Source organism: Mustela nigripes, chromosome X (genome assembly GCF_022355385.1).
Source record: "Mustela nigripes isolate SB6536 chromosome X, MUSNIG.SB6536, whole genome shotgun sequence".
In the NCBI taxonomy this organism is placed as follows: Eukaryota; Metazoa; Chordata; class Mammalia; order Carnivora; family Mustelidae; genus Mustela; species Mustela nigripes.
This window is the reverse complement of record NC_081575.1, coordinates 26,249,458-26,261,643: the sequence shown is the minus strand read 5'-3', so window position 1 is coordinate 26,261,643 and position 12,186 is coordinate 26,249,458. Positions and strand designations below refer to the sequence as shown.

Below are 12,186 nucleotides of genomic sequence, written 5' to 3'. Positions count from 1 at the left end.
CACCTTAGCACAGCTTATAAGACTTTGTGTAAATTGATTCCTGTCCTTTTTTTTCAGCCTTACCCTTCGCTGCTTAACCTAGGAGTACCACACTCTTTGTTTGAACCATATGAAGTTGCCATTTTTGTAGGTCAAAAACTGCTGAATACCAGCAAATTAATATGGTTCAGTCATTGCAGTTTCATGCCTCGGCGTTTTTGCTTTTTTTCTTCTCCCTGCCTGAAAAATGTCACTGTTTATACAGTATCTACACTAATTAGAAGTCACTTTTGGGGAGTTGTTTCTGCTCCTTTCCATTGCTCCCATTCTCCCTGTGCTGCCCTCTCTTGTAGCACTACCACACTGTGTTGTCATTGCCTGTGTTTTCCTTGTCTCCAAGGACAGGGATCGCACCTTACATACCTTGGTATACATCCCCCTGTATATGCACTAGCATATGGAAGGTAACCAGATGTTTGTTGATCAGAGTAGGTTGTATTAGACATCTGGTTAGTCAGAGTTAGTGACTGAACTTTATTGCGATTAATTTTCTCTTTTTTAGCTGAAGAAAGCAGTAGTAGTGACAGTATGTGGTTAAGCAGAGAACAAACACTGCACACCCCAGTTATGATGCAGACACCACAACTCACCTCAACGATTATGAGAGAGCCCAAAAGATTACGACCTGAGGATAGCTTCATGAGTGTCTATCCCATGCAGACTGAACATCATCAAACTCCTCTGGATTATAAGTAAGTACATTTGATCATTTTCTGTATTACAACTTTATTAATTACATAGAAAAAAGTTAAGTTAAAAGAAGAATAAAATTCTCCTTGAAGCACGCAGGTAACATGGATGTTAGCTCAAAGACAACACGAGGAAGCAAGGCAACAGCAGGAGAGAGCAGCAGTGAGCTATGTTAAACTACGAACTAATCTTCAGCATGCCATGTAAGTGAGAGTGCCTTATTGTCTGAGTCTAGGAAGTTCACTAATTCATTTTAACATATTTTGATGTGTGCCTTGCCTAAAAATTTCAGCAGACTCTCTAGAGTTAGCTGAAATAATCAAGGAACTAAAATTTGGTCTTTCCAACAGAAGAAAACTTTGAAAGTTAAATATTCACTAGTTAGTTAAAGGACCAATCTTAGGTTGATCTGTTGGAAAAAGTTTAAATTTGAATCCTTGTTTATTTTGGTACACAGAATTATAGCTAAAAATCCCCTTTTGTTACATCTTAATTGATTCCCCAGCTTAGTTTAGGTCCTCATCCCTCATCTGAACCATTGTATTAGCTTTCTAACTTGTTTTCTTCCCTCAAATCTCCCATTTATCCTCTCACCAAACCCCTCCCCTCACTCCCCACCACTACTCCATCATTCACACTGCCATCAAAAATGACTATTGTAGAATAAGAATCTGGTCATGTAACTCTTTGACTTAAACCTTCCCATGGTCCCCATTGCCTACAGGATAAAGTCCAAACTATTTAGCTCATGGCATGCAAGATCGCTCAAAATATGACCCCTGCCTACATTTAGTATCCTATCCCCCATTTCTTGGTAAAATCGTTGTAAAAGAATAAGCTCAGGTGTCACCTTAAGTGAAGCTGTGGTCATCTGTGCTCCCATTAACACTATGTATGTTCATATTTCTTGTAGCACTTACCACATTGTATTATTAATATTTGTTTATGAATTTATCCCTTTTCTAGACTGTGAGCTCCTTAAGGGCAGGGACCACCTTGTTGCCTATTGGTGCTTGGCACATAAAAAGTGCTAAGTTAAATGTTCATTGAATGAATAAATGTCCAATGCAAAAAATTGTAGTTTGACTTTCAAATACTTTGTTTTTTACTGGAATCTGTATGAGACTTTTATGAATATTAGCTTCGGTCTAGGAGAGATGGCAGAAAAGCAGTCTTTTGGTGATTAGTACAAAAAAGGAAACATATGATTCTGATTATTTAAGTTTTGAGTTCAGAAGCTTTATATTTGTAACATAATGTAGCACATGTTTTAATACTGGGAGATAGTAATTGTTACCTATTTAAAATTTATGTTTTATTTTGTTGGTTTTTAAATAATGAGAATTTCACCTTTTTTTTTAAGAAATGATTATTTGCCATATGTATGGTAACCTATTAAAATTTGCTTTAGTTATTTCTATACTGTTCTTATGAACCTCTACAGATAAAGTACACTCTATTAAATCTATAGATTTGGATCCTAACTTGTCTGATATGGTCATCATCTATATTATGACTTGGTTCTGTTCCCTCTTCTCTGTTTCTGTGACCACATTTCCCTGTAATATATCCTTATTTCATTCCAAATTCAACAAGCTAATTTTTAGCTTCCAGCCCGTCACCAATTCAGCCATTCTGGAATTCTACTATACAGTCATTTGGTCCTTACCTCTCCCGTGAAAATTTTCTGCTAGTCCCTAAGATCTTCCATAGCATCTCATTATTCAGTACCATTTATCATTATTCTTTTGTTTGTAGTTTAATTCCCATTAGAGATAAACTTCCCGAGGTGACTGAAAGAGACTCTCCTATTTAAATAATTATTACATAAGATTCTTTTGGTTGTTGTGCCACAAGTGATTTTTGCCTGACACTTTAAAAAAATTTTGTTTTACAATGATTTTTCTGTAATGGTATCTGCTCTATAACTGAAAATACTTCCAAGTATCTCTTTGTATTTTTATAGTTTCTATCACATATCTTCCACTCCAGATGAGATGCAGAATGGACTTCAGGTTTTCTGTAACATGGTCCACAAAGTACACATACTTCCTTCATTGTTGCCTCTACCAAATAGAGTAAAATTGCCATTTACTCTCCAGAACTCTTAGAAAACAGGGACCATTGTCAACATGTTTGTTCAGATTGTGTGGGTTAAACATCATGTCTTGGTATCTTTATATATTATTTTTTTAAGAACTCAACATTGTGTTGTTTAAATTGTAAGTAATTTATTTTGATAGTGGTGAGAAGAGTTAAATGAATGAGAAAGAAGGCAGTATTGGGCAAACTGGGCAACTGGTTACCTTCAGTTTCACTATTACATTGACTTCCTTCAGGCTGATCTGGGCTAATTTATGAACTTGAAATCTGAGTTTATGCCTTAAAATTATGTGATAACATACAGCATTTATGGTGTTAAGTTTTTATTTTTACTTCTCCACATATATCTTAGTTTTGAGTTTCATAGGACACAGAATCCAAGTTTCAGCCTAAGTGTTGCTCATTTCTACCTGAAGCAGAATTAATTTCTTTTTTCAGTAGTTTTTATAGCACTTGATACATACCTCTCTTGTAATATTTGTCACATTTTGTAACAATTATCTTTGTTTTCCCATAGTAGACTGTGAGCTCCTTGAGGGCAGGAACCATGTCTCACTTACCTTTTTTTCCCGTTCGTAGGACATAAAAGAAGCCTGGCATATAGTAGGCACTGTGTGAATGAGTTAAGTGAGTGAGTACCTGGTACAAATTAGGTACCGAGTGAATGAGTGAATGATGGGTAAAACTAATGTATATTAGTGAAAATATATGTATTCTGAAAATGTCATTTCTTTGGTCTCTGTTTTATATTTGTTTATTAATTTGTACCCTGCCTACTTTCAAAAAGGATTTGAGGTATCTTGTCTGTTCCCATGTGGGAAATTCTCATTGAACTTTTATGTGGGATATCAGAACTGTCAAGCTAAATGTATTGAAGTAATGTAGAATAAAAGCTCCTAGCATTTTTAGACAAGTGAACATTGGGGTTTTGACATCATTGATGACATGATCAATGCCTAATCATTTTCCCTTACCTTTAATTTCATCATTTTCCATTACACTTCAATATAGAGAGCTACATAGTTGCTGCCAGTATATTAATAGTCACAACATTGGTTCAGATCTTGACTTTGTTTTTATATTTCTCTAGTCGGCGTGGTACAAGCCTAATGGAAGATGATGAAGAGCCGATTGTTGAAGATGTCATGATGTCCTCAGAAGGGAGGATTGAAGATCTTAACGAAGGAATGGATTTTGACACCATGGATATAGACTTGGTAAGAAACTTTAATAATTTCGGTCAGATTTTCGTTTAAGATACTTTGGAAATTAAGTTGGAATTCAAGGAAATACCTGCTATGAAAAGTAAGTTTTGCAAAAAAAGATTAAATAAAATAGTTGCCAGGTATTTTGGTATATGAGAAGGGATTGAGGAGAGGGTAGGGTTGAAGAGGGTGTTAACTCTTAGTTTAAGATGGTAGATTTTCATATTAATTTAGGACTATATAAAATATATATTTGCTTTCTCTTAAATGAGGTATCATATCCACCTTATTTTCCATTTATTTGCCATTATCAAAACAATACATGAGTAACTTGATATTACCATATTATTGAGACAAATTTCCATATTAAATATATATATGAATAAGGTTTTATCAGATACATGAAATGCTTCTGCATATTTCCTCTTGCCACATATATCATTCAACTTAGTGAAGTAGGTTAGGAGGGTGAAGGATATTGAAACTTAAGACAGTTAGCCTGTCCACGGAGACAAAACTAAGAAGCAGCAGTAAAGCTGAGACTTAATATAAGCTAGGTCTTCTGATTGTACTTCATAGTGTACCTTGCTGTATTCTCCTTAAAAGGAAGAAATAATTAAATATGGCTTCTCTTCAGAGTAGTGTAATTGGCACCTTTAAAGGAAAATGAGAATGGCATTTTTAAAGTAAAATAAAAATGAGTTTTCTAGTTTTCATCTTTCAGAATAATTTCCTGTGAATGATTTGCTTTTTGTATTTTTATGCATTGTATAGTTTTAATATACAGTATTTAAAATATTGTAAAGTATACTTGCACAGTTACATATGCCACATGAAGACTTAATAATTTTAATATTTTCAGCTGCTGTCTGGTTTATAGATAATAGCGATTGTCAACTCCCCCCCCCTTTTTTTTTCCTTAGCCACCATCAAAGAACAGACGAGAAAGAACAGAACTGAAACCTGATTTCTTTGATCCAGCTTCAATTATGGATGAATCAGTACGTTCAATTTAAATGTACCCCAGGATTGCAAAATCAAAAGTACAGGCAATCCCTAAATTTGAGATTGAAGAGCTGGGGCAGCACTTTGAGAGTGGTTAAAAACAACTGGACAGGAGAAAAGGAGTCAGGCAGCAGGAGGGCTTTCAGGAGGATGGGAGGGGTGATTCAGTGGAGATGACAGATTGAAAGTGCCTTTGAATCCCTGGCCAACTGGAACTTGAGTGTTATGTTAAGGAATTTGGACTTTTCCTGTAAGCTTGAGTTTGAATGAGGGAGTGGCATGATCAGAATTGTGTTTCAGAAAGATTTCCTTGGCATTTATGGATGGATAGGATGAATGAGAAATCATAATACGAAGACATGATAAAAAATAGAACTTGAATAAAGGTTTGGTAATAAAGAGAAGGTAATTGAGATTACTGGTTATTATTAGGTATTGTCAGTTCTGTTTCTTAAGTACCTCTCCTGTCTGTCCCCTCTGCTGTATTGTCCCTGACAATGCCTTGGTATAAATTGTCTTCAGTTTTTAATTGGCCTGTTGCAGTAGCCAGGCAGTGATGATTTTATTCATTTTGAGTACTGCCTAGCATAATAGGCATTTAGATTTATTTGTTAGACTGATCTTGCTGCTACAGCACTCCTTTAAAGCTCTTTTGGGGTCATCTTTCTAAAATGCAGAAGTGGTTCTGTCCCTCATAGTTTTAGGTCTTCCACTGATTTTTTTCGCCATTACCATTAAGAAAAAATTGTGGGTTCTCAGTGTGGTGAACAAAGACTTTTGTGTTCTTGGTCCTTTGCCAGTTAATCTTGGCTTTTTCCTTATATGCATTTTGCTCTCCAACCATATCAAGTCTTAAAGTTCCTCTTAGACATACTAAACTCTTTCACGACACTATCACTTTGAATAAGCTTTTCTCTCTGCCAGAATTGCCCCTTTCCTTTTCATCCTAGTGAATTCATCCTTTAATAGTTCTGATACTCTCTGTAAAGTTTTTGCTGACCCCTCCAGATAGATGCTTTATTCTTGGCTCTCATAGCACATCGTGTACATTTTTATTTTGATAATTACCAGATCTGTGCAGTGAAACAGATACTACATTTTGCTCAGTAAGCTGAGTACCAGGCAGTGATGATTTTTTTCATTTTGAGTTTTGCCTAGCATAATAGGTGTTTAGTTTTATTTGTCAAATGAATAAACCAGTTAAGTCCCCTTCCATCTCACTTTCTAGTGTCTACCTATTTCTGCTCCTTCCTCCTAACACCTGCTACCTTGAGTGACCGTCGGCTGAGGCTTGCCTCCCATACCCCAATTTCTACTATTCTCTCCTTGCCCTTCCTCACCTCATAATCTGCTTTCAGATAGTTCTTCGAAAATTTTTGACAAACTCACACCAACATATTCTGTTAATTATTTATTCTATAAATAATGTTTGAGTCAGAAGACACTATTTTGTAGGATAGCAGGTGTAGGAATCTTTGGATAAGCCACCCTGAGATCCTGTAAGTAAGTGTTTCTCAGTCTCTGGATGTGCCCATGAATCATCTGGAGATCTTATTAAAGATTCTGCTTCAGTAAGTCTGGAGCGTGGTCTGAGATTCTGCATCTTAACAAGTGCTGTCAATTCTTATCTGCAGTCCATACTCTCAGTAGCATAAGTGATCTAGGCCTACTCATATAAGTCTATAGTTTACATGCATATTGAAGTATATGGTTCCCTGATAATCTAGGAGTATGTATCTTCTGGTTCGTTAAAAAAAAAAAAAAAGTGAAGGTCATGACTGATGGGGAGTAAAAGAATCTTTTCAAGCAGCTATGATGGAATATATTAATTCGACAATTTATTGAGCTGGAATTTAGTGCTAAAACCAGTTTGGTGCTCTCCCTGCCCTCCAGGAGTTTGTATTCTAGTTCACCTTGACTGTCTCTTTGAAATCAAAGGATGGCAGCTAGTATGTGAGAGATTAATGTGCCTGATGCTGTCCTAGGCATGATTTAGTTGATCCTCTCAGCAACCTTGTGAGAAAGGTGGTAGTATCTCACTTTTATACTCAAGCACACTTGGGACTGAAGAAGTGGTTCGTTGACTTGTTCAGTTTTATGACTCTAGTGTCAGAATAATAATTTGATCCGAGTTCCTTTTTTACTTAAAAATTTCATGCTGTCTCTGCTGTTGTACTTTCCAGAACTAAAATCAGACCTCATTTATAAGAAACACCAAAAAAAGTAATTTAGAAATCAAAATGATTAACTGTAGTCAGAATTGATAAGGACAGTTAGAGATCTCTTTATTTTTTCATGTGGTCACCTAAAGTCAGGAAAGCTTGAGGCATTTGTTTCCTTAGTCACTTACTAGATGTGCAAAAAGGTGTTCTTCAGATTTCTAAAATAATGAAACAGCAATGTAAATTGTGTATGTAAATTGTGTGTGTATTTTTGATAGCATTTAAGGAAAACTACAATCTGAGTGAGGCCAAAGATAGGAACCTAATAATTACTTGTTATAGATTTTTTATGGTATGTTATAACTAAAATGATAGTAGTGTAGCTGCTTCTATTAAAATTAGGAAAATAAACACACGCATCTATTCCTGTAGTTTTATAGTATTACCACATGATGGCAGCAGTCACATAACTGAGTGCCCAATAATCTTTGAAGGTTCGGGTATCTTTAGATCTCTTTGACCATATGTATGTACTTATTTTATATTTATTGGTTAATACATATTTAACTTAATACTAGTTTATTTTAAAATATTCATCAGACTTTACCTATTGTCTCAACAGTAACTTAAGAAATAGAATGATGGACATTTTTAAATCTAAAAATCGTTTAAGCAATAGTCTACATCTGTTTTTACTCAAGCCTGTGATATGTGAGTCATCAAAACAATAACAAAATTGGGACTTAAATCCTTTTATACCCAGTTCTAAGATTCTCTAGTTCTAAGTGAAATAACCCAAAACATCCTAGTATAGATGCTCTAAGTTATTACTAAATCTAAATATATCTTGTAACACGATATCCACATGATTCAGAAGTGGTAGTGTAAGAACTCCGAGCAGCTCAGGTTTGGGTTACATATGCACAAGATAGTAGATTGATGTTTTAGTGAGTTTTATTTGGAAACAATATTGGTTTATTTGTGGCAATCTTCACTTTCTGCTGCTAGTGGGTCAGAATTGCCACAACACACTAAAGCTTGCTATTTATACTTTTTAAATATTTATACTTGCTATTTATACTATTTATACATTTTAAAGCAGTCATCACTTTCTGCTTCTAGTGGGTCAGTATTGCCACAACACACAAAAGCTTGCTATTTATACTTTTTATACCTTATACTTTTTAACACCAGAAACAGGTGTAGTTTATTAGCACAGAAAGTGTCCTTGACGTCATTCTTCTATGTTGTGTTGCGATTCTCATATTAGAATTATCTGTCGTATAAACTTGGTGAAACAAGGGGTTAGTGTAGTGGAGCTAATTTTAGGTTCTAGTAGAAGAATCTACTTATAACCTAGTCTGTACAAAAAACAGGAAAAAAACTGTTCATATGATTTCTGGTTAGGCACTCCGAGAAGTTTATCTTCATGCCACACTCTACACTAAGAGTTGCCAGCTAAGATTATATCCTTTCATTCATCACCAGACTTTCCCTTACCCAGAGTCACAGAGTATTATGGCTAGAAGGGACCTTTAAACATCATCTAGGCTTCTTTGGTGGAAATTTTCTAAACATCTAATCTCTGACTCTAACCAAAAAGGGAGGCCCCTGCACTTGATTGGAGGGTAGGGGAGAACAAGGGGTGAGTAGTGGTGGTTTTGGTGAATGACAGGTAAGAAGTGGGGCACATTAATCCTCTCTGTTCTTATTACTGGGGATTCCAAACACTTGGCAACCTCCTTGTAATGAATTGTTAAGTAATCAGGTAGATACTTGTTTCCTGGTCTGAAAATACTCACTTCCTTCAGATCAGAACAATTTCTGACTTCTGTGACTTTGAGAGATCTCATTTACAGATAAGGGCGCTTTGCATTCCTAATATTGCTTAGCTCATTAACCTCTGGTTTTATAATCATTTTTTACTAGCTCATTATATTATTTTAAGATATTACTTAGTATAGTAAGTGCTAGAATTTTAGTTGAATAGCTTTTAGTTAGTGACAGATAATTTTTAGATTTTATCCTTCTTTTACCAAAAGGAGTGGTATAAAAAGTCATCAGTATATGTTACTTTGCCCAGATTTCACCTTATTTAAATTCTTAAAATTTACAGTTCTCTTTATTCACTCAGGCTAGATTTTCTGAATTTTCTACATGCTTTTATTGTTCTTGGATATTTTTGGTCTACATGTTCAAATGCCTTTTAAAAAGCTATACCCACTCCACAGGGTAGATGACCAAGTTTGCAAGACATTGCTAAGCTCTTTCCATTGACCCTGTGCCAGAAGTATATGTCAAGAAGCACATACATTTGTTCATTCAACAAATGTTGAGTAGCTGGGTTTAGGGCATTATCTAGGCATCAGGAGTATGAATAAACATAAAAATGAGACATGGTCCCCACTCTTAGTTGTATTTGTGAGGTAAGTAACATCTTGATTAGGCCTGATATTGTTACTTCATTGTATATTCATGGTAATTTTAATTTTAGAATTATGTATCTGAAGGGAGGGGCGTTTTTCAGAGTGGTTTTTTATTAACATTATTAAACTTGATGTTAACAAATATTAATGTAACATTTACAGATGCATTTTACAAAGAAATGAATGATAATTTTAACAAGGTTTTTTTTTTCTCTTTCATTAGGTTCTTGGGGTGTCAATGTTTTAATACCAGTACTCAATTAAATCTGTGGTGAAGTCATTTTCTAAGTGGAAGAGGAAGTTTTAAAATAAAGTGTGGTAGATACAGTGAAATTCTGTACAGATTTTTCTCTAAGGAGAATATGACATGCTTATGCTTACCAAGATCAAGTGCATTGAGGGGCAGTTTTGTTTGCCTGAAAAAAGTAAAGGACAAGTAAACAGTTTGATGATAAGCTACAGTTTTTCTTAGAAAGTAAATATTTTATTTATGCGCTGTTAGTTGGCTTTTGAATCAATTATTTCATGCTTTTTTTAAAGAAAATATAACAATCTAAAGAGGCATTTGGTACAGACATGAATCCTCTCACATTTATTTACTGGGTGTACTAAGTAATGATGACCTCTGCTGGATTTCTGTTTACATCCAAGAAACAAAGTTAAGGATGAATTTATTCCCCTGCCCTGAAATTATAGGATAGAATTGTTTTTAGCATTCTAAATTTAAATGCTTAAAACATCAATCAACAAAGCTTTCTTTTAAATATTGTAATTGTGGAGAAAGGTAAACTTATAAGCAGAACTTTTACAATTTTTTCATCTAAAATGTATTTTAAGATATTTTTAAAATCCAAGAGCTTCTCTATACTTTTCAGAAATAATCCAGATGCAGTGAACTGCCAGAAGGTAACCAGTCTCAAACATGCTTATCCCATTATCAACCCTGAAAGTTTGCTTGTCCTTTAAGATAAAAATGTAATGTTGTGATATTCCTTCCAGTAGTGCCACTGTATTTTGTCTCCAAATAAAAGAAGCTTATTGTAGTATGTTTGCAGAAAAATTCTAAACAAAAATTATACAGCTTATTAGAGTGTGGGAATAGGGATCTAAATTTTAAATAAAATTATATATATATATAAATTGGTGCTGATTTTATAATTGCGCAGTTTGTTTAGTTTTTTCTTACTTTTAAATTCCAACTTAAAATTATGAGGTTTCAGAAATATATTGAAAGTTTAACAATGTTTAAAAATAGAAAAGCATGAGTGTTCATGCTTTAAAATGATTTTTAAATTTGTATTTTATATTGTTTTATCTATCTGTCTTTGCAAGCAGTCTTCAGGTTAAAGATACTTCTAACAGGTTACAGTACATTTCCTCTGTATGTAAATTAGATGGGATAATAGAATTCATAACCCATAATATTCTTTGAAAGCTAAGCTTTAAACTTCATTTTATGTCCTTTCACAAATAAATTAGTTTAAAACAGAAAGTGGCTACTTGCCATTTTGACATCAACTCATTTTGCGAAGCTTAGGCAGCTAGACATCGTTTAAAACAAAATATTAACTTATATTACATGTATATCTATCTTTTTGTCAGTCGTCTCTCAGTTCTTGAGGTATATTATTTTAATCATTCCATGCCTTAATATGCTTGCAATACGAGAATATCTTCAGATGGGTGAATACCAAAAGGCTTTCAGTTCTTAGAGTCAGAAATCAACAAGCATTGGGCTGTGGTAGCCAAAAACCATAGGTTAGCTAAAAGATCATGATACAATACAATTGTTTTATTAAGTCATGGTTAATAACAAATGAAACAAGACTTGTCTAACAGATTTTCCATCTACGAATATTGTTATGTGCAAAAAGTACTGCCTATGTTGTTTTTCACACCACTGCATTTACTAGAACTGCTGAGAGGACTGTATATATGATTTTAAACCTAAGTTGATTTTTTTTTCCTCACTCTTGAAAGGAGTACTTCTTTGTGAAAGCAGTTCTTACAGCTTTGTTTTCAACCAGCTAAAAATGTTTTATATATTACTCTAACCTGTTGTCCTCCACATTCTATTGTCCTAATTGTACTGTTTTCTGATTTGTATTTATGTCTTGAGACAGTAACTTTTTGAATAAAAATAAACCTACAGCATGTTGTATGTTTTATCTTTTATAGTTAAAGGAGGAGGGTGCTATGAATGGTTTAGAAAACATATTTCTTACCAAAGCTTTTAACGTGTTTGGGTGGGGATAATTTATAGAAAACATTGCCATTTTACATGTTTAATGAATCATGTATTTTTAAATGAGACTAAATCCCTAATTGGGCAATCTTTAAAATAGAAGCCTGCAACCATTATTGCTCCAGTTTGTATCTGGCGTGGGTTAAAAACTCTTTAAAATGTCTGCATTGTTCATCCAGGATACATTTGAGTGCCTACTATGTTCTAGACATGTGTTAGAGATCTAACAGTGAACAAGATAGATAAGGTTCCTCCCTCACAGATCTAGTGGACTAAAAAATAAAATCATTAAACTTGTAAGGAGTGTTAAG

At 34.2% G+C, this 12,186-nt stretch overlaps 1 protein-coding gene across 1 annotated transcript in view; it reads left to right on the top strand.

Moving 5' to 3' along the window:
• The window catches only part of STAG2 (STAG2 cohesin complex component), a 147,907-nt gene extending 136,126 nt beyond the window's left edge, over positions 1-11,781 (top strand). Inside the window, exons 30-34 of the mRNA XM_059385182.1 lie at positions 542-731; positions 822-932; positions 3,923-4,049; positions 4,961-5,038; positions 9,854-11,781. Coding sequence (XP_059241165.1) covers positions 542-731; positions 822-932; positions 3,923-4,049; positions 4,961-5,038; positions 9,854-9,877 — 530 coding nt within the window. The 3' untranslated portion in view covers positions 9,878-11,781. The remainder of the gene's footprint in view (positions 1-541; positions 732-821; positions 933-3,922; positions 4,050-4,960; positions 5,039-9,853) is intronic.
• Positions 11,782-12,186: the final 405 nt, after the last annotated feature.